The 24,316-nt window shown below is 39.6% G+C and overlaps 1 protein-coding gene and 1 long non-coding RNA gene across 2 annotated transcripts; both read right to left on the bottom strand.

Moving 5' to 3' along the window:
• Positions 1–11,328: 11,328 nt before the first annotated feature.
• LOC139730696 (uncharacterized) lies at positions 11,329–18,435 on the bottom strand. Its single transcript, XM_071641563.1, has 4 exons — positions 18,421–18,435; positions 17,840–18,028; positions 15,046–15,168; positions 11,329–12,209 (listed from the first exon to the last, which is right to left on the bottom strand). The coding sequence occupies exons 1-4, from the start codon at positions 18,433–18,435 to the stop codon at positions 11,997–11,999; spliced, it is 540 nt and encodes a 179-aa protein (XP_071497664.1). The 3' UTR covers positions 11,329–11,996.
• Positions 18,436–20,754: 2,319 nt separating this feature from the next.
• LOC139730694 (uncharacterized) lies at positions 20,755–23,135 on the bottom strand. Its single transcript, XR_011710937.1, has 3 exons — positions 22,828–23,135; positions 21,954–22,140; positions 20,755–21,266 (listed from the first exon to the last, which is right to left on the bottom strand). It is a non-coding gene; the product is annotated as an uncharacterized lncRNA (long non-coding RNA).
• Between the last annotated feature and the right edge of the window lie 1,181 nt (positions 23,136–24,316).

Here is a 24,316-nt window from a genome sequence, read left to right on the forward strand (position 1 = left end):
ACTTATTTGTTTATTTTGTTTTCTTCACACTTTGGTTACTTAAACGAAAGTTTTGTCTGGATAAATCTAAGAAGACAGATATAAGACTGTCCACCTTAGCCTTCATCTTTCACATTTTTAAGGTCTTTGATGTTGTTGCTTTAGTTGCTTTAGATAAATGAGTTATTTTATATTTTACATATTCATTGCATCTTTTGTTGTTGCTTTGGTGGTTTTTTGTTTGTTTTTGTTATTGTCGAATCAAATGGATTAGGAAAGATGGCGGAAGTGTGACGGTCATCATAAAGTTGCCTTCATCTGTACTTGGACTGCCCAGCCTGGCGCGAGGTCATCTGTTGATTTTAAAAGGAACGTATCTCAGTATGAATTGACTTTGCATTGGTTAATGCTCGAACTTTATTGACAAGTAAGATGTATGGTAATGACAATTATTATCAACATTCTTTGTTTGATAAGATCGTCTGTTCAGTAGTTACCGATTTTAAGAGTTCCTCATGGTAAATTCATATATACGTGTAGTGATCGAGTGATCGATGTCATTGTTTACTTTCTATTTGCTTTTTACTGCTGTGTATACTCGCGGATGCAAACGAATGTCATAACAATAATAATCTATCCTCTTGTCTATTGTCTATACAGTCCGTCGAGAAGGAATGCGTTAAAGGGACTGTACAGTACTGGTTGAGGTGGGGATTCATGTTTTGAACATTCGTAAGTGAGATAATGAGAGACCTCTCATAGATATGAAAGAGCATGTGATTCTTAGAAGGATTCAACGTTTATTTGATGAAAATTGGTTTTCAAATGGCTGAGATATCAAAAAAAGTGTTAACAATAAAAGGCGACAGGCCACGCCTTTATTAGGATCTCTTTGTTTCACGTTGTTTTTGGATGTCTCAGCGATTTCAAAACCGATTTTCATCAAATAAACTTTTGATTCCCCTTAGAATTGCATGCTCTTTGACGTCTCATTGAGTTTTTTCTGAATATCTCGCAAAACATTAAAAGCTAAATCCTCACCTCGACCAGAATTGTACACACCCTTTAAACCATAGCTCAAGGAATTACCAGCAAATTTGATTGCTTTATGTTTGCCTGATTAATTAGCGGGACCAAGACAAATAACTTCATGCACATTTCTTTTTTTTCTGTCCATATATGTATATATATATATATATATATATATATATATATATATATATACATCTCCATATAATGTATCTGTACTTTTATATAGTCATCTTAAGAGAGAAATTCTCATGGCATGTTAGATAGCCGTGCTCTGCAAATTCACTTTGATGACCTTGGTGAACTCTTTGGAAGCCTTGAAAATGGGTCAGCATTGCGTCCAAAGAGTCCCAAATGCCCCTACTAAAATCCGCCTTGTTTATACGCCAGTATCCACCATTAATCTCTTTCAGATGGCTCCTTCCTGTATAGTTCGTTGGTATCGAATACTACCCCACCAATTTTCCACCTCTCCAACCAACCGGTATAAAGGAGGAATCGGACCTGGAGGGAAGGTGACTATTCTTAGCCGACCCGATATGGAAACCCCTGCTGATTTATTCGATCGTGGGCCACCGTTATTTATAGAAACGCCCTCGCGAGTCAAAAGCTGCCGAGGTCCGAAATAGCTCCGCAAAGGTATCTATGAGTAGTACGAGCAGTGAGTGAGTAAAGCCATTGAGCTTCATAGGAAGAGGATGAGTTCAAGGTTAGGACTAGTAGAACAGTCTGGAGGTATCGGAGGATTGCAGGCAGGCTACGCGTCCCATCAATAGATTTGCTCTTCAAATCTCTCTAAAAAAAAATCGAGTGAAAATATTCACTCCTAATAGAGTGAATACAAAAAAGAGTGAATTTAGAGTGAAATTGGAGTGAATTTTGAGTGAAAATGTTCATTTTCACTCGTTTTAGAGTGACCTCAGGGATCACTCCAAAATCTTCGAGTGATCCTTGAGGTCACTCCAAATTGAGTGAAAATGAACATTTTCACTCAAAATTCACTCCAATTTCACTCTAAATTCACTCTTTTTAATATTCACTCTTTTAAGAGTGAATATTTTCACTCGATTTTTTTTAGAGAGAAGCAGAGAAAACAGAGCCTAATAAGTATTCATACTATACTAAGCATGCTAAGTATTGTACTTGTATTTGTACTTTTACTTGTACTGGTCAACTATAGTCAACTGGTCACGTTGTTCTGCCGGCTCTGATTCATGTCTCTACTCTGACTATTCTAACTAGCCAACTCATAGAAAGCGATTGAATATGCCGAGTTATTCATCTAAATAACTTCATCACTTCTATAAGGGAAAAAATCTGGGTAAACAGAGAGGAAAATGCGGAATCATGATATTTTTTAGGCATTTGTTTCTGTATGTTTTGCCTTTGCTTTTTCTATTTGTTGTACTACTTTTAACATTACATTACAATAAAATACTTCATAATTAGTTGATTTTTTGGGGGTATATGATTCTGTATGTTTTGTTTTTCCCTTTTCTGTTGTAAAAAGTTGTATAGTATATTTTGCAATTGTCTGATTTTTTAATCTCCACGGACTTGCAGAAAAATAGCCGTTTGTTGAGGTCATTGAACCGTCGTGAAATAAATAAATTCAGCTCAAATAAAATTGTATGGCGAACTGCCGTGGAAGGTATTATGTAAATATCAAAAGACATTTTGTCGGAACAGAGCAAAGAACAAAGCTGAGCTAGCACATCCTCAAATACTAAGTGTGATGATCTAAAAGCGACAGAGCTAGGTCGGATCTATTAGTATAGCACGGAAGAGGAATAATACTGACGAAAACCTCAGCTGCGCTCCAGGCTGTTCCGAAAAAAAGAAAATCACTGTTTTCATTTTCAAGAAAGATCACGATCTACCTGCGATGTGAAACTAGTTTTATGAAAAGGGTATCATACCCTGTAGCTTCAAGCAAACGAATTGCTATTTAATAACTCTGGGAGATGGTGAAGTAAATTCGTGCAGACTTACAAAACAAAGCATTGCCACCGACCAGTATACCACTACAATAAGTATGTCATGTTTTATATGTTATATAAACAATACATTACCTTGAATGCACTATAGACTACAGATGCATGTTCAAGTGCAGTCTTACTTCACTGAGGCTAATCATGCATTTGACATATTTGCTCGAATAGTGAATGAAGAGCACGTACAGATTTCTAATAGTAAATAAAAAGTATTAATAACATTGTATTGTATATCATGGTGTGTGCATGTGTGTGTGTGTGTGTACACTGTATGTATATTCAATTCAATTCAATTCAATTCAAATAACATTATTTTTCGACATGAACATAGATATTTCTTTTTTTTTTTTTGGGGGGGGGGGGGTAACAGAGAATAACGCTTTATGAGGAAACATGTATGCTTGCATAGGTTTGTGGTAAATGAGAGAGAAGATGGCGAACTAGTTAGAACGATGATTACCGTTACGAGCCTAGGGCATTGACTCACACAGGTCCAAGTAGATAAGAAGAGAGAGAGAGAGAAATCGAGGGAGAGAGAGAGGGGGGGGGGGGGGAGAAAAGTTAAATAGAGAACCTTGGTTTGAGAGGGATGTCCTCCCAGAGAATGTTTTAATGATGCCAAGAATCGTGAGATGATTCACTTGCTCACTTATGCATTAATCGCAACTCATTTTCTTCATCACGCTCCACATCCTCTTAACTTCTTAACGACAGTGTGTATTATGCGTCCTCATCAGAAAATCATTTTTGCAGCTGCGCCAAGTCGTAACTGTCCTATTATGTAGTGGGCTTCTTCCCTCCATAGAGCCCCGTGATTTATGCCTCCAAATTATCCCCTGGAATATTGATAAAGCACAAGCAAAGAGACACTCACTTGAGGCACTCCCCATGTTCAAAGATGAAGATTTTAAAAGCACACTTATAGCAGTTGCGTATTGTGCAACGTGTATACTCTTCTTAAATGCATGTGCTAGGCCTTATGAAGGTCTAAGTATTTTGGCTGATATTTAGCACAAGAGGTCATGGTTTTATAATATCATTTTTATTTCATCAAAACAGCGCCACCTATTAAGGCTGAGTGTTTTATGATAAAAAGAATTACTGATGACAGGCGATATAGAAAGATGTAGAGCGGGATGATGGAGAGATACCGAGTGCTGAGTAGGAGAGAGAGCGGTGGAAGTGTACAGGCCAGACCATCCAAACTTCTTGTGAATGACCTCAGGGGCAATGACCTGGGTGGTCGAGTAACTATGGACAATCCGACTAACAGACTGCAATGTTTCTCTGATTTCCGAGGATGAACAGGCGTAACCATGAAAGTAACACCATACTATGTCCATATAAAAACAACGGGAGGATTCTACACGTACTTCTGACATGTCTGAGGACTGCTAGAGAGCTAACTGTTGTTGCATGTCCTTGAATGAGTGGCAATACGTGTGCTAGGACTGCTTATCTGCTCATTTGCTCTAACTTGCTCTAATTTGCATTAACGTATAATTATCATCCCACTTAGATGAGGGGAGCACTCTAGTGAAGCACATATTGATGAAAACGACACTGTATTTACACACACACACACACACACACACACACACATACTCGTGCATCATGCAGTTCGAGCCGGTAAGCCGTGAACAGGAATTCGAGGAGCGCTCGAAATGTACTGTTTGTAAGAGCAAGTGTGCTTTTACTGTGTGAGTGTGTGTGTATGTGTGATTGTGTGTACTCACATAATATTATGATGTGTGTCAAATGGGAGGGCGCCCTCTCAGTCAAGCCAAGGAATAAATCAAGTTTGCTGTTAAAAGGGCTGGGGGATTGTGCGAGGGGATAAGTATTGGCGTAGCCAGGGTTTTGCAATGGTGGGGTACAATGACCCCCACCCCTTCCATTCTGACTTGTCTGTTTTATTTCCATTTTTTTTTTTTTTTTGGGGGGGGGGGGAGGGATTAGATGCATAGAGGTTAGGTCAACGGGGACCTAATGGGAATATATTAAGACAGCGAAAATGTATAAGGGGGGGGGGTTCTATTAATTGATTTCATTACTTACTTAATTATGATTTCTTTTAAGGGGGGGTCAACTGCTGCCATACTTTATTATACATGTGCATTGTGAGCTTTGGTTACGAGATGTTGGGTGAGGAAGCATTTTGAAAGTGAGCAACAAGAGCATGAATCCCCCTCCCCATCAAGAGGTATTCAAAACGTACATTGAAATGACTGAGAGAGGCACATTACAAATGAGAGCTGCTTCTAGTTTTCTTTTTATTTGAATATCAAGAGAACAGACTGAACATGAAAAATGAATACTATGTAATTATATCAACACAGAATTATAATTTTGTGTATTCATAAATGACAATAAATGACATTCAAACGCAATAAAATTCAACTGAAGTTGAAATTATACCATTCTACAGTGCATTCAATACTTGTGACTTGCAACTATTTTTTTTTTACATGAATTGTATGTCAAAATGTGATCATAATGCCAATACTTGTACATAATATTCATGGTTGACATCGCCAATGTTCATAATTGTGTCCAAACACGCAATAAGATATGGACCCACTACCATGGTTGATAAATTAAATGGTATGCTATGGCGGTCTGCAAATTCTAGCATTTTGTGCTCAGGTGATAATCAAAAGATAATGAATAATGCAAATTTATATGCATAATAATCATGGTCACATGGCCACTGTTCAAAATTGTGCTCAAGCATGCAATGAGGCCTGTACCCACTGTCATGATTGAACAATTAAATGCTATGCCATGGCAACTTTTAGCATTATCTGGTTGTGTTGTTTTGCTCAGTTGATAATCAACAAATAATAAAAGACGCTTTGAATCAACTTAGGTAGCACATATAATAGATCTTTTGAACATCATTAACAAAAAAAACAATGACCAGGTTATGTTGCATATTTGATTCTGTTGAGGAGGTATATTACATTTATGTCACTGTATGTCGGTACAAAAGTTCTATAGTCTCCCAAAAATGAGAGACAAAATTTGTCTACTTCCGAGTCATGTTCATAATAGCAAAATTAGGGAAGAAACTTTGCAGATGGCTGGACAATGCAGACATAGACATGACAGAAGAAGTTTAGGTGAAAAATATAAAATGAAGACATGCACAAATTTCAAGCATGGCATTGGGTATAACAATTATTATTGTCTGTAAACCCTCAACTCTTATGACAAGCTATATCCCACTGATAAGTTCCCATTGGGTACAATGGGGTAAATTGGACATGATTTGTGGATTACGTTGAGCAGAAATACATTAAATAAAATTTTTGCCTGACACAAAAGAAATATCATTCAGACACATGAAATACTCTGTCTTGGTGTCGTCATATACATGCATATCATTTTCAGGGATAAAGAAAAAAATCAAGGGTATCAAACCCTCCCATTTACCCGAATAGATAAGGACAACTGGGACACTTTTGGGGGGTAAATTGGACAAACAAGCACACAAACAACCATATTAACATTGGTATTATAACTATGGCTTACCAACTTAGTAGTAGGTGGAGGGGTGAGGGAGTGGGGATATTGATAAACTTGAGCTTTACTATTGAACCACTGACTAGCATTGTGAAAGACTGCTCATGGAAATGTTGAGTCACACAAACAAGTAATTAAAATTATAAATCACTTGTCCTTTTATCCCAATTGAAAGGGGTGAGGGGACGATGTTCAGGTCTCTTCACCTAAGTAAATGATTTGTCCCATATAGTAACAGTTTGAAGTGAAATAACATCCTTAATGATAATAATACAAAGGAACAAACTTTATTGTCAAAGTCATATTCTGACAAGAAAATCCTTAATAATAATATATACTCCAACAAGGTGATGTATCTATTCCAGGACTGCCTTCCTCATACAAGCAATTTACCCCAAACAAAGAGGCAACGTGAACACTTCTTCAAACACTAATTTTCAGTATTTCATACAACGAATCCTATCAGCTTATATTTATAAGATGAGTAGCACATGTACAACACATTTACTTACTAAATTTTGCAGAACTGTCTGCCATTGATATTAATGTACACATTCAAATGTTAAGAAAATTTAACTACCTTCCCCTAAGGATGAATCATGCTAAGTTTTGTATAAATAGGGCCATTACTTTTCAAGTAAAGGTTTAACTATGCATTGAACACTATAAGGAGGCTCCTCCTTCTGGGGTTATGCCCCTGATCCCCTTGATGGATAAAAGGTAAACAATATATTTAAACCATGAGGAGCTGGCCCCACCCAAGAGCTAAGCCACTGAACCCCCTAGGGGTGAGACTCTCCACTTTAACTCCCTTTCCCTACGGATGATTCATGCCAAATGTTGTCAAAAAAATAGGGTCATGAGTTTTGAAGAAAAGGTCAAAAGTGTACTTTGTACTAAAGGGAGACAACCCCCCCCCCCCCCCCCCCCCACTTGTACCCCTCCCAGGGGCCAAACGGCATGACCCTGGGTGCTCCAATGAACAACATTGATTTTTTGTCCACAAAGGCATCTTCCCACAATATGGCTGGCTGTAGTAGTTCTGGATCGGGAGCAGAAGATTATTGAAATCTACTGTGTGTTTAACAAAAGGGGCTATGCCCCATCCCCCTGAGGGGTGGCATACCCCAATTGAACAAACTTAGATCTCTTCTCCCTTAGGATTATTCCACCCAAGTTAGGTTGAAATCGGGCCACAGATTTTTGAGAAGTCAAACATCTAATACGTTTACGAATGGCGGAAGACGCATGAGCAAGTGAGCATTAATAGAGACGGGTAAAATTTCCATCTTACATGTACTTGCTAGCCAGAACAAATCCAGATTGCAATGTCTATGGATATACAAAAAGAGAATGTTTCAACATGGACTGTACCAAACAAATTGGCACATGTACACTGAAGCTGACATATGACCAAGGAGGAATGACCCCTCATGGTGTGCATCCTTACAGTGAACGTTGATTGTAGCAAAAATCCTACTTTACAGGAAAAAGTTTACACATTGATGGTTTTAGGAATTAGATCCAAATAACACTTTCTATCTAATTACAAGCTTCAAAAAGCATTCAAAGCAAAATATTTCAAAGTGGCAAGTAACATTTTAATAGCACAAACAATACAAAAACTTGTCCCTACAGATCCAATACTTGCCATAATACAGAGATTAATTTTAACATTTTCGGGGACATTTTTTTCTTACAATCACAAAATCATTTTTTCCTTGTTTTCACATTATAGCACAAATGAATCCTTCAAAGGCTTCAATTTCATATCAGTAGCTACATCGCCCAGATGCAAGTAGCTTTCTTGAAACAGTAAACTTTCAGGAGACCAGACAATGTTAAATACAATGAAAACTATAGTTACTGATAGTCATTTTTGAACCTCTGAAAGATATTGATCTATTCACAATCACCACAAGGCTTAGAAAGTTCGCCATATGTTGTAGGTCTGTAGTCTGTCGGTGTAAAGTGAAATACCTCCTCAATTTACATAAAGCAAGAACAAATTCCACTTTCGAGTTTTTCAAAATTTTTGTGATATTGACAAATTAGGAGTTTGAAAGTTTATATTAGGAATCGTCTAACCTGTCCCTCCCAGGGTCAGTTTAGACTTGTCAGAAACTCAGAGGCTAAACGGATCATTGTTGATTTCTTATCACACAGAGAACATCTCATGAGAGGAATGCATATTGAAATGGGCTCTAACAACAACAATGTAGCCCAATCATTTACTGTCACATGGACTCCAATAAGGAAGAAACTCTACAGACGTGCAGCCTTTCTTCGCATTGTTTGTAACATGTTCCATACTTTGCTCTTAATTTGTACAGTTGTCCTTTTGCCCAATGCAGGAAAGCTGTCTATAGCCTTTTGGCAATCTGGCAAAGATGGGACTTTATTTAAGGCCAGACACTTCTTTAGTGCAACATCAGCCTTTATTGCTGATATTTCTTGCTTGGACCATGCTTCTCTCTGGCCACATTTTTTTTTTCTTTCAGGAAAAGAGGTGTCCTGGTAGGTGTTAGCTCTTCTTTGTGCTCGCTTGAAACCTATGCCAGTGCCCATTTTACCTTGTACTGTATTGACTTCCTGATGTGTTTCATCATCTGTTGCAGTCTTGCGCCTTTCATTTACTGATGCATCTCGTGACAATGTCGGACTACTAGTATTTGTCAAATGAGAACTGGGGCTTGGCTGATCAGTGAGACATGGACTTTCTTCCATGAAAACTTTTGTGTTCTCACTGATATGAATGTCATCTAAAGTTTTGTCTCTGAACTCCTGAATCCTGCCCTGTTCAAAAATATTCAGGAGCTTGCTCACTTTTGCCAGGACAAGTGCCTCGCTAGGGAGGCGATAATATTGCCTGTGCACAGACATGCTGTGCCCTAAATGCTCTGCTAGCTGATCAAGTTCATGTTCATTGAGATGTAATAGCTGACTCATAGTGGCAATCTGCTTTCGTAGGTTAGTTGCTGTAAGTGACAATGGGCTTTCTGCTTCGCACTCCTTTGCAAAAGCTCGCAGACAGTCATGGGAGCGATGCGGACCTTCAGCATCAAAATGAGATCTAGCAAAAACATATGGGTTATCAACACTGACACCAGCCTTCTGCCTGTTCGTCTCATTTGCAAGAATGTCTAGAGAGTCTTTCATGTTCTGGGTAAGAAGAACTGAAACACCCCGATCTCGTTTTCCACGTATGTAGATCAATGACAATCGATCTATAGCTACTTGTTCAGAGAGTGGCAAGGAGTTGAGCACTTCACGCTGTGTACTTCTCCCATGAACTGTTCTTGTCTTGTATGTGTGAACTTTCAGAAATTGCATTTCGCCTGGTCTTCGACGATTATATAAGACCACTTGCGTCAGTGCACATTTTGCAAGGTCTGCAAATGAGTTCTCATTGATACCCTCATGTGTGATTCTTGTTTTCACATGTTTTTCCTGCTCTCCAACATATTTGTTGAGTTTCATTATGTCATTTGTGAGAGGGAGTTGACGTGGATTCGTCCACTTTTCATTTGAAGCCTGACGGAGTGCATGTGATGATATTCTGGGACCCCATTCAAGAGCCATGAGTCGTTTGAAACCTGCAGCATGTTTGTTCACTACACCTGCCTTTAAACTTTCAGCATCTAGTATGTCAGCAATTCTGGTTAGGCAATGACCTAATTTTCTAGCGAGTGAAGGAGTTTCATATGTTGCAGTAGCTTCATTGAAAGAACAGCACTCATATGTTGCACTCATGACTACCTCAAAGTTTTCTGGATTAATTAGATCCTTTGCTGTTTGAATACATGGATCTAGTGATCGTGCCTGGGAAAGCAGACGAGATGCCTCTCTCATCTTTTGTGAGACATAATTTCTGTAATTATCCGTGTGGCCTGCTGAATTTACATAATACTCCCCAAGTTTGACAATCATAGGATCATTTCTCGCAATCAGTGTTAACCTATCACTTTGCATTCCCAGAAACACTACCTTCAGTTTTTCTGAAACTGTTCCGTTTACTGGCATCAGAGCAGCTCCTGACCTTTGATGATTTTCACGCTTTTTTGCTCTTCTTTTACACTTCTTTGCATGCCTGTACAATGCTGCCTTCTTGTATAGGCCTTTGCATCCTGAGCAGAAATTGTATGTATTCAGGTTATCCTTTGTCCCAAATTTTGGCCTTTTGTGGACCACCAATGGGCCTTCTTCTGACCCTCCTAATACCCGAGAGTTATGCTCATAGTCTCCACATTTTCTTAATTTAGCAATGAGGCTTCTCCGCTCTTTGCTTCCTATCTGCAGCGCACTGATACTACCCACCTCCGCTTCCTCACAGTGTTTTTTAAACCAGTGCTCTACTACCTTTTTGTATCCCTTATTACAGAATATGCAATAGTGTACTTTGTCCCAGACTCTCTCGCCCGTTTTCGCTCTAGCTCTTGAAGATCCGATCCAACGTACATTGTCTCTCTGGAAAGCATCTTGTCCACTTGACTCCTTGTCCAGTCCTTGCACACTTTCTCCATGAGGGTCACGAGTCTCATTTCTAGATTTTGACATACCTGGCGGTTCATCATCAGACTCTGTACAATCAGATGAGCTGTCTGGTAACCATTCACTGCCAGATGTCTCGTTAGCTGATGAGCTGTCATTACCCAACGTCCTTTTCATGTTCTGAAATTAAGGACAACAGAAAACACAATGCACAATTATACTGGAAAAATTTGATTATAATGTAGTCAACTGAACTCCGTCCGCCTTTTCACCCATTCAATTATTATTTTAACACAGGATGACAAATATAACCTTTCATTCAAAGAGAAAGGAAAGTAAAGTGATATTTATTAGCCCTTTAGCACTCAAACTGCCCGAAACCGCCTCTCAGGTTACTCCTCAAACCGCCCGTCCATTTTTAGCGCGCTTTAGTATCCGTAATACGCACCGTACAGGGCTGCAATTGTGTTTGTTTGGTCAATGGGATTTCTGCCGTGAACATCCATAATAAAAAGTTGATGCTTCCTGTGGACCATCTTCATGAAATTTCCATTCAAACACAGTGATGCACAGCAGCGGGCAAACAAAGCCGCGCTAGTTGATCTTGCTGCATGTAAATATATAGGCCAAAACTCGTCGCTATCGAAATGACTACGCTGCAAGAAAAAAAACCAATATTATCTTTAGGAGAGCTCGTGAATCGGTATTTCAAGATGATTTTCAATGTCAATTCCGATTACTGGGATGTAAGTACCACTTTTAGCAATTTCATAGTATTTTCAGCACAAAATTAGGAAAATTCCCCATTTTCTATTCTCCAAAATAAACATAACTTGCGATTGACGAAAATCAACTCCTAAAGCATTATTTCATTTTTGCGGACCAAGGTCTATAATACCGTGTTTTGGCACACCGCTGTGAGGAGTAAGCTGACGCGTTTCACGGAGGCTCTGAGTGCTAACGGGTTAACAATTAGGTTTACTTTATTGGCAAAGTACACAAAACACTAGAACTTACATTGGTCATCTCTAGGTCAAGTCCATGCATACTTTCTTGTCTCTTCTCTCTAGATTTTGACAGACCTGGTAGATCGTCATCAGAATTCGTGGAATCAAATGAGCTTTCTGGTACACATCCGCTGCAAGATGTCTCGTTAGCCGATCCATCATCATTAAACGCCTTTTTGAACTGCTGGAATAAAAAGAACCAATAAAAACGCTATTTAACATTCATTAATTTAACTAACAGTTCAAATTATATAAATACAGTCAACTCCGCGTAAGTCGAAGTCCACGGGAATGAGTTAAACGCGTTGACTTAGGCGATACTTGACTTACGCGGAGTTTATATTTCAACACATGGGATGCCCTAGCTGCAGCGCATGTTGCTTTGATGTCGTTCGCTTGCTAGAAGTGAGATTGTAGTGCTGAAAAAAGAAAGGGAGAGAGGCAAACAGAAGGGGCGAATAAGGAACTGTGAAGAGAGAGGGGAAATAAGAACTAACGCAACAGAGATGAGAGATGAGCGTTGGGAGTGCGACGGCTAGTCTAAATTTGCTGGAATGTGCTGCTTCAGTCGTCTGTGCTAACGTTTAACCGGGCTGAACAAAGATGGAATGTGCTACAACTGGTGGCGCGTGCTTGACAACATGTTGTGGTTTATTCTACTTACGTGACGTGTATCTAATGGTTTTTATTGCAACTGTTCCGGGAAATTTGTTCGACTTAGGCGATAATTCGACGTACAGAATTCGAGTTATGCGAAGTTTTAACACACGTGTGTCTATGGGGGAAAATCAGGACTTTCTACAATCATCGACTCAGGCGATTATTCGAGTTATGCGACTTTGACTTACGTGGAGTTGACTGTAATACACAAAGGTGCTTTTTGTTTGTCTTCTGTAAAAAAGAGCTGCCCACATGAATGCCAGCGCAGCTAATAGTAAAAGGATCATATGAGGATGGAATTAACATCATGGTCGTGCCAGTACAACTTACTATTACTACCTGTACAACTATCAATTGGACTAACTGTGACATCAAGCATCGGATGCTATGATAAAATTCTCATCATTCTCATTATGCTAGAGCTCTTGATTAATCATATGCTTTAATGATTTGGGATTAATGTTAATCTTGGTTACAATTTGGGGATTAAAGAAGATATTGTGGATTCTTTTGCACACACACAAAAAGGCTGAACGAGAGCCCCAGGGAGGTTGGCCTCTCCTACGAATGGATCTGCATTCCTAACAAACCTCTGATGCACCAAGGGGGAAAATATCCCTTCCAAAATATAGGATGATTTACATCAAGGTGTGGTAGCTACCAATTCAGCCTACAAATTTAAACGTACAAAAATATATTCCCATTTGACTACATCTCATTCCTATGATAGCCAAGTATGTACAAGAGATGCATGCTCTTACACACACAGTTATTTGAGGAGATTGATAGCCAAGTATGTACAAGAGATGCATGCTCTTACACACACAGTTATTTGAGGAGATTGATAGCCAAAAATGTACAAGAGATGCATGCTCTTACACACACAGTTATTTGAGGAGATTGATAGCCAAGTATGTACAAGAGATGCATGCTCTTACACACACAGTTATTTGAGGAGATTGATAGCCAAGTATATACAAGAGATGCGTGCTCCTACACACACAGTTATTTGAGGAGATTGATAGCCAAGTATGTACAAGAGATGCATGATGCTCTTACACACACAGTTATTTGAGGAGACTGATAGCCAAGTATGTACAAGAGATGCATGCTCTTACACACACAGTTATTTGAGGAGACTGATAGCCAAGTATGAACAATGGATGCATGCTCTTACACAGAAAGTTATTTGAGGAGATTGATAGCCGAGTATGAACAATGGATGCATGCTCTTACACAGTCACACAGTTATGTAAAGAGATTGTTAGCCTTGCAAGTATGTAAAATGGAAGCATGTCCTTACACACACCATTATACCAAACATGTTTTATCAAATTTCTAAGCATCCATTGGAGAACTGTCAGTTGCTCTCTATTATTTTTTTTGTTCATGCATCCATGCTGTTTTTTGTAAACAATTAGTATGATCAGGAATGATCAGTTTATCTACTTATGACCCTCACCTGCACAATTACCTAAAAACTGCAGCATTTGTCTCAGGCTCCGGCAATGCACGAACCGCGACCAGCCATAAGAAGAGAACCACTTGACTGGCGTGCCGTGCTATCCTGAGTGTACCCGTATAGTTGCACAACTGATTACCATAAAAGAAGCAGCGGAGACGACTCCTCCACCGCCTGTGCGCTGGGCGCATAACATTTCCCATGGAAGACTTAAATTGCCTGCGACTCACGTCCTAAAACCGCGAGGTGGGATGGCAGATCTCATAAAGCGGGGCTTGACAAAGCCCGAGGGGAAGTCACCATTGCCAGCAACATCCGCTTGGAAGGAGAACCCTGCCCTAAATTCTTTGTTGCAGGAGGGGCAAAAACCCATGCAAGCGGGGGGAGCTGCCTGCAACGGACCAGACGGAGGAAGCTGGAGAGCACCACGGAAAGCGCCAAGCGCAGGCGATGGACGAGTGTGAGAATAAGTACCAAGGGCACTCAAGTACACGGGCAGGTGGACTGGCGCCGTAGGAGGGGATGGTACCAATGTTTGAATGGCCCGCTGGGTCCCAGCCTGAATAGAGCGTGATATCTCACCCAGCCGAACAATCGAACGCCAAGCGCACACGAACAGGCCGACGCTGCGAGAGATGACTAGCGCCCAAGAGCGCAAAAGACAAAGTGAGGTTTAGGCAGCAGTTGTGCAGTGTATACGGATACACTCAGGGTAGCATGGCATGCCAGTCGAGTGGTTCTATTCTTATTCAAATTTCTTCTCTCTTTTCTGTGTTGGCTGGTTGCGGTTTGTGCATTGCCGGAGCCTAAGACAATGCAGTTTTTTAGGCAAGTTTACTGGTGGGGGTCACGTACGTGGTATATAAACCATTCACAAACAGACAAAAATAATTATTACCTCCTGTGAGACCTTCATCTTCATGAGCTCTGCTTGTGCTTCACGAGCCTCTCTCTGGGCCTGTTCTAACTGATGCTCAAGGTCCCTTTGAGTTTCCATCATCTTTAGTTTGTACCTCTCCAGCTGTCAATGGAATCAAACAGTACTTATAATATTATAATAGTAATACAACATAATGTTTTAGTGGGAACACAGGTATTTTGGAGAAGAGAGTTAATTAAGGTGCAGTGGCCATGGAGGTTATTCTGTCATTCACATTGACTGGCATGCTACATGAACACATTGAATGCTCAAGTACATGTACTTTGACAACTTGCAATGTGTTTGATCCAAGTCGCAGTGTACGGCGTCCTCGTGTCAACTAGCCTCATGCTTTTTATAAAATTTGCCCCAATGCTTTGAATCCAGTTTCAAAACACTACTTGTTGCTCTAGTCAGCAAACCTCAGGCAAGTTTAGTTGAAATCAAGCCAGGAGTTTTTAAGAAATCAAAACATGTACATATATGGAACAATGGTGGACCCCCCCCCCCCCCCCCCCCCTTTTCATGGTACCCCTCAAAGAGGCCTACAGGATGTCTCCGGGGACTCCTAAATACAACTCTTATCATTCATTTTAAAAGGTATCTTCCCACAATATTACTTGGGTCTAGCACTTCTGGACCTGGAAGAAGATTTTTGAAAATCATTTAGTAACTGGCATAGGCGGCTATGCCTCTGATCCTTGGGGGGGGGGGGGGGGGGGGGGGCAGTGTAGCTCATTTGATCAAACTTGTGACCTCTTTCCCTACGATAATTCCTGACAAGTTTGGTGAAAATCCAGCCAGGGATTTTTAAGAAGTAAAAAAGTGTAAAAAGTTTAAAGACTGACAGACGACACCCGACAAACGACAGATGACGGGCGAAAAACAATTGCATAAGGTACGTTGCGGTCACTTCAGGATGCAAATCACATGGTATAGCACAATGATCCATAGCAACTATTCATCAATAAAAATGCTTGCAGATATGCCGGGCAAATACAGCGTTCAGCACCAATAATAGTTGTTGGGTGCCACTGTCCAACAACAGGTCATTTTTGTCCCATAGTTACCGCAACGTCCCTAAGCTCACCTTGAGCTTTTAATTAGCTCAGGAGAGCTAACAAAACTGAAAACATTCATGTACTATGGAATTGTACAGTTTATAGGGAGAATATTGTACATTGCAATGACCTTAAATTTAACACAAAAAATCATTATTTCACACTGAAACAAACAATGAAACACACCAGGAATTAAAAGATTAAAATGAAGAGAAACACTCTACTGGATCATTAGCCTGTATATATATAGGTTTCAAGACTGTTCATATGAACTGTTTACATGAACAAGTATTGGAATCACCTTTCCAAGTTTGACTATGCAAACTTAATCTGGATTGTCGATGCATGAAATGTTAAAATTACTAAATCCCAGTTTAAAAGGTTATTAAATTGAAATTGCTGAACCAGACTCAATATAAGTTCTAACTATTGTAAAAAAGGACAGTCAGTATTGGCAGCACAACCTTGAAGTGTGACTATGCAAACTTTAACCTGGATTGTTGACGATGCTGCTTTTTGCTGCCATCTATGGGCTATAATATGTCATTTGATTAGCCTTCATGCATCATTATCTGCTAATTTACCATGGAACAGTGGTATGTATGGGTGTCAGAAGGTGCAAGTTTTCATCATTTTCAGAAAGGCACTGTTAAAAATAAAAAAAAAACTGACTCAATGGTACCATGATCTTCTATTACTCTTTGGATTTTAATCTTTTTAATCTTCAAATCTATGAACTCAATCTAGACTAAGGTGTGTTACAAAAACATTGTTTATAGGAAATATATGTGCATACATGCGCTGGCAATTAACAATATAATATACAAATCAAATTTTAGAATGGCACAGTACAGCAGGAATTCATGCATGTTTTGCTGCCTGTGTTATGTGTGAAATAACATGATCAGAATTTCAGAACAATGTAGGCCTACTAAAACATGAACAAATCACACTGTCATATTTAGGTGATAAAAACAGAAGGAATGAATGTCCTCTGATTTTGCGACCAATGCTAATTTTTGCATGAGCCATAACATTTCGCTGACATTTGACATATATACATACTCTGTAATCAAGCTTAAGCTTTTTTAATACCATGTACCTTTGTATGAAATCAGATTAACATCTGTCAAACACTACTTAAGTTATCAATCAGATACGAACTTTGACATTTTGTCAGACACAGATGGACCACCAGACAGACAGTGGACAGACCATGTTTCAGACAGACAAGGCAATAGCCATATTGTGCCTCACCCGCTTGCCCAGGTCCCATGTTGCATCTATAACCTAAGATTGTTTAATCTCAAATGACCTTTGACCGTACCATGTGACCTCTAACACAAGTATAATATGAAGGTCCCCGAGGTGCATCTACCTATGTTTGGATGCTATTGGATTAACAGTTGCCAAGTTATGTCCTAGCTAAGCAAGTCTTGCTGGTATAAACTTTAGCATTGTGACGGACAGACGAATGACGGACAGATGACAAATGAATGCCATTTAGATCCCTTAGTCTCACCTCCAACTACGGTGGGCGAGACAAAAAAAGGAGTCTCTTTCTGAGTTCTGTTCAGGCAAGACAAAGATGCAATAATTTCTATGTTTCATTCTCAAAAATGAAATGATTGGCAATTGTCTCGCAAATACATGGAAGCAAAAAATTTCCACAACATCTAATTACTTTTCTCGCCAAACCAAACAACACTTACTTCCTCTTGCTGCTGCTGCTGCTGCTGCTGCTCCTGCTCCTGATGCAGCTGCTGCTGCTGCTCCTGATGAAGCTGCTGCTGCTCCTGCTCCTGATGCAGCTGCTGCTGCTGCTCCTGATAAAGCTGCTGCTGCTCCTGCTCCTGATGCAGCTGCTGCTGCTCCTGCTCCTGATGCAGCTGCTGCTGCTCCTGCTCCTGATGAAGCTGCTGCTGCTGCTGCTCCTGATAAAGCTGCTGCTGCTCCTGCTCCTGATGCAGCTGCTGCTGCTCCTGATGAAGCTGCTGCTGCTCCTGCTCCTGATGCAGCTGCTGCTGCTGCTCCTGATGAAGCTGCTGCTGCTCCTGCTCCTGATGCAGCTGCTGCTGCTCCTGATGAAGCTGCTGCTGCTGCTGCTCCTGATGCAGCTGCTGCTGCTGCTCCTGCTCCTGATGCAGCTGCTGCTGCTCCTGATGAAGCTGCTGCTGCTGCTCCTGCTCCTGATGCAGCTGCTGCTGCTGCTGGTCTGAAGGGGGTTGTGGTTGGTTGGCTGTGCTGAGTATTGGTCCTGATTGCAACAATAAGATAATGCGATTTGTATCACACAAAATGGTCTCATGATTGTAGAACAATGATGTAAAACAATGTGAGCTGTAATACCAGTTAAAGGGTACATGGAATATGCAGATATTTGGAAAGGGAAATCTTTGAAGTGTTTTGTATCTCAGTTAGTGGATAGAACTGCATATTAAGAGCTCCCAGATAAAATTTCTTGAACATCACAGTAGTGCCATTTCTTATCAAGCTACTTTTATTATTTGTTAATTTTATCATTTATTACTTTTATCTACTGAGGAGATTGATAGCCAAGTATGTACAATGGATGCATGCTCTTACACACACAGTTATTTGAGGAGATTGATAGCCAAGTATGTACAAGAGATGCAAGCTCTTACACACACAGTTATTTGAGGAGACTGATAACCAAGTATGTACAAGAGATGCATGCTCTTACACACACAGTTATTTGAGGAGATTGATAGCCAAGTATGTACAATGGATGCATGCTCTTACACACACAGTTATTTGAGGAGACTGATAGCCAAGTATGTACAAGAGATGCATGCTCTTACACACACAGTTATTTGAGGAGATTGATAGCCAAGTATGTACAAGAGATGCATGCTCTTACACACACAGTTATTTGAGGAGATTGATAGCCAAGTATGTACAAGAGATGCATGCTCTTACACACACAGTTATTTGAGGAGATTGATAGCCAAGTATGTACAAGAGATGCATGCTCTTACACACACAGTTATTTGAGGAGATTGATAGCCAAGTATGTACAAGAGATGCATGCTCTTACACACACAGTTATTTGAGGAGATTGATAGCCAAGTATGTACAAGAGATGCATGCTCTTACACACACAGTTATTTGAGGAGATTGATAGCCAAGTATGTACAAGAGATGCATGCTCTTACACACACAGTTATTTGAGGAGATTGATAGCCAAGTATGTACAAGAGATGCATGCTCTTACACACACAGTTATTTGAGGAGATTGATAGCCAAGTATGTACAAGAGATGCATGCTCTTACACACACAGTTATTTGAGGAGATTGATAGCCAAGTATGTACAAGAGATGCATGCTCTTACACACACAGTTATTTGAGGAGATTGATAGCCAAGTATGTACAAGAGATGCATGCTCTTACACACACAGTTATTTGAGGAGATTGATAGCCAAGTATGTACAAGAGATGCATGCTCTTACACACACAGTTATTTGAGGAGATTGATAGCCAAGTATGTACAAGAGATGCATGCTCTTACACACACAGTTATTTGAGGAGATTGATAGCCAAGTATGTACAAGAGATGCATGCTCTTACACACACAGTTATTTGAGGAGATTGATAGCCAAGTATGTACAAGAGATGCATGCTCTTACACACACAGTTATTTGAGGAGATTGATAGCCAAGTATGTACAAGAGATGCATGCTCTTACACACACAGTTATTTGAGGAGATTGATAGCCAAGTATGTACAAGAGATGCATGCTCTTACACACACAGTTATTTGAGGAGATTGATAGCCAAGTATGTACAAGAGATGCATGCTCTTACACACACAGTTATTTGAGGAGATTGATAGCCAAGTATGTACAAGAGATGCATGCTCTTACACACACAGTTATTTGAGGAGATTGATAGCCAAGTATGTACAAGAGATGCAAGCTCTTACACACACAGTTATTTGAGGAGATTGATAGCCAAGTATGTACAAGAGATGCATGCTCTTACACACACAGTTATTTGAGGAGATTGATAGCCAAGTATGTACAAGAGATGCATGCTCTTACACACACAGTTATTTGAGGAGATTGATAGCCAAGTATGTACAAGAGATGCATGCTCTTACACACACAGTTATTTGAGGAGATTGATAGCCAAGTATGTACAAGAGATGCATGCTCTTACACACACAGTTATTTGAGGAGATTGATAGCCAAGTATGTACAAGAGATGCATGCTCTTACACACACAGTTATTTGAGGAGATTGATAGCCAAGTATGTACAAGAGATGCATGCTCTTACACACACAGTTATTTGAGGAGATTGATAGCCAAGTATGTACAAGAGATGCATGCTCTTACACACACATTTGAGGAGATTGATAGCCAAGTATGTACAAGAGATGCATGCTCTTACACACACAGTTATTTGAGGAGACTGATAGCCAAGTATGTACAAGAGATGCATGCTCTTACACACACAGTTATTTGAGGAGACTGATAGCCAAGTATGTACAAGAGATGCATGCTCTTACACACACAGTTATTTGAGGAGATTGATAGCCAAGTATGTACAAGAGATGCATGCTCTTACACACACAGTTATTTGAGGAGATTGATAGCCAAGTGTGTACAATGGATGCATGCTCTTACACACACAGTGATAGCCAAGACAAAAATGATAGCCAAGTATGGAGAAATGGAAGTATGCTTTTACATACAGGGAAGCCTAAGTAGGAATGACAAGTTGTGTCTAAGTGGATAGGACTGCATACCACATATCATTAGGTCCCAGATAAAAATTCTTGGAGAGTAGTGCATTGGGCAATTTAGGAACTGTATTGTCTGTCCTTTGAAGAAGGGTGTAAATTCCATTATTGTCCCTACCCCATAGTTTGTCATGCTGCTGCTTTTATGTTAATAGGTAAAAATAGTTCTGATTTCACTACTACACACTATGCAAAAAATACAGCAGTTTGTTGACCCTTGACCTCTGACTATTGACCATGGTTACTGTGTAATATTGTCACACTACCCATTGAAACCCTATACAAACACTATGCACAAAATAAGGCATTTTGAGGACTGGTACATGTAATTACCTTCAACACCAGGGCTGCACCTTCTACAGTGAAATGATGAAACCTGTGAAAAATTAAACACACATACTTTGTTACATTATCTATTGAAAGTGATTAAAGCTCACAAAATTATGTAGAAATTCATCCAAAGCATACCTGTTACCATATCTTGGAATATAATAACACAATATACTTCAACGAATATCTTGAATATGAAGACAAAGTTATATTAGGGAGTCAAAGCAAAATTACTCCAAAATAATAAGTTTTTGCACCATATCTTTTTTAGGGGGGAGGGCTTAATAGGGCCACACTGAGAACTGTCATGAACACCTAGCTATTATTCAGTACCTAGGAAGGTTACCTTCATACATGTACCAAAGAAAGTGACAGTTCTTCTGGATGTGGAAAGGAAAATGTTTGAAACTTAGGCCCTTTGGGGGCTTCCCCACGGCTCCAATGCAGGCCATGCGCACCATGTGAACAACTTTGAATTCCCTACCCATCAGGAAAATTCAACCATGACTTTTCAAAAAGATGAAAATGTAAAGACTTTATGGACAACATACGTACATATAACAGAAAACAATAAGAGCCTTCAGCTCAAGTAAGCTAAATATCTGAGTTGAATCAAATAAATCTGGCTACTCCTGTCTTTTGAATCATCCTTGTTGCCTTTATAAGTAAAAAAGAAGTACTTCAACATTCCTAAATATAACACAGAAAAGCTGAAAACCACCGCAAAACTTACCTGTCTCCAGGGTAGGTTGTCAGCATTATATGAATATGTTAATTCCTCTCCCTCCTTGATGCACCGCTTTGCAAACATACAAAGATGAGGGCTTCCATTCATCTCCACCTTCTTCATCATACAGTTTGGGTCATTGGGTTCGTCATTTATGTACCTCCCCAGACTGTCAGTTTCGTATGCATCAATGCTTAAGAGATAAAATACAATAAAAAGAGTTTGAAAATTTAATGAAAAGTGGACTAATTAACACTTTTTTGCTGTTAAACTAGGGTTACTATTGGTAAAATGGGCATATTAAGAAAAAGGTCATATTAGGTCATATCATGGCCAATAATAACATGCATAAACCCCTCATAGGTTGAAGTGCAAAAAGTAGACACTAAAGTTTTAAGTGAACCCCCAAGCAAATTATCAAAATTCTTCATGATGGCTAATATGTGCTCTTTTGCCAAGACTGTGACCTGTTAATTGTGATGGAAGCTTACAAACACTAAAATATGAAATGTACCTATCAGATGATGAACAGATTACGTTACGATTTAAGCCACACCAAAACTGATGCGACTTAACGTTAGGTACCAAATACTGGTCCCTTCATGGTACCTTATACTGTGAATAATGTGAATGAATACGAAGAATCAAATTAAGAATGAACAATGATAGCATCACAATAAAGAGCTTTAACAAACTCAATTCGATCAAAACTGGCCAGAAGTTTTTACCTGACCAAGGACTTTACAAAATATAAACTAATCAAAAGCTAAAAAAACGTCAGAGACCACCAAAAAGCCTTGCATGCTACTCGCCTGGGCAACATCACTGTTGCAATAGCTAAGGGGCATTGCCAACTACATTAGAAAGTGTTCACACTCACCATAGACTTTTTTCTTTATGCTTAAAATGGAACGTGTAGAAGTCCCTCTCTGACTCTTTATAAAGTTTTTCCCACAGTTTGGTCTCCATCATCCTCCCCCTGTACTCAAGGAGACAATCCCCTTTGGGGATGTCTCCTTGAGCAAATACGCCATATCCTGTTTAAGAGAGAGAGAAAAAACATATGAACAAGTTTGATTTTGTTTTATTCAAGTATACATTAAAGGAGATTAACATTAAAGGAGATCTTTGATTCATAAAATCATGTTAGAAATTAAGCTATTTTTTAGGGGGGGTAGACCAATCCAGAGCATATCAGAGACAAATGCTATGATCATGTAAATGACATAGGCTAACCAACATTGAAAAGATGAAGCTGTCATCTCTGAAGAAAAATCACTAAAATTAGTTATGCATGTCACTTTCCAATAAAGAAGGCAGTATTTTCCCCTTAACAAAGGAATTTAAGACCAGTATATTTTAATTCAAATTAATGATTCTTGCGTCAAGTTTTTATAAATGCTATCAACTGATTGAATAATTGCCCTTCTCAGCGTGGATAAACACCGAATGTTCAGTGTGTTTTGAGTAAGCCATGATAAAAAATCATGGGCTATTTGTACTTGGGTGGGACCTCCTGATTACTAGACAGGTGTCATATCCACTAGACTACTGAGCTCTCGCCCGATAACCAACATCTGACCAACACTGGTTATCAGGCGAGAGCTCAGTAGTACTCAGGTGGGAAATTGCAACTGCCCAAACATGCTACATGGCTCACATTGCTATGCTGGAGACTGGAATGCCACGAACACAAAGAAAAGGCTTCACCAGGGTGCCAACATTACACATTCGAATTGTGTATGGTGCGGACTACATTCCACGGGGGAGGAGATTTCTACGTATCACTGTTTGGTGCAAACCCTACTATCACGTCTGGTGTGTGCTTATTATCTTAGTGCTAAATAATCATGTTAAATGTATTTAAGAGACAAAATTGTCTACATTTTTCCACAAAAAAAAGGCTGCAATTGAGGGTTGAGATCATGGCACCTGGATAATTATTGTAAGATAATTTCATATCTAACACTGATTTCCTTATCTTTAACATTTTCGAAATCAAAGGTACGTGCAGATGTGAAATCATTAGATTGGATAATACTGTAGTTGGAAGGGAACAGGAGGAAGGAGATGTCACTGTAAATGGGCACTTGCTGAATAAAACCAATAGCTTCACATACCTAGGTAGCAAGCTGACTTCAAACAACCTAATGAAAGAGAAAGCGAACAGCACAATAGCGAAATTCAGCAGAAATCTGATTGCACTCTACCCCCTCATGAAAGAGAAGAAATTCTTCAAGATGTCAAAGCATGCAAAACTGTTCTTACACCTGTGCCTCTTTACGGCAGTGAAACCTGGACTCTCACTACAAACCTGAAGAGTAAAATTCAGGCAGCCGAGATAGGAGACAGGAGAGATAGATTGTAAT

Source organism: Diadema antillarum, unplaced genomic scaffold (genome assembly GCF_040938485.1).
Source record: "Diadema antillarum isolate AM-2024a unplaced genomic scaffold, OU_Dant_1.0 seq00000328_RagTag, whole genome shotgun sequence".
Classification (NCBI taxonomy): domain Eukaryota; kingdom Metazoa; phylum Echinodermata; class Echinoidea; order Diadematoida; family Diadematidae; genus Diadema; species Diadema antillarum.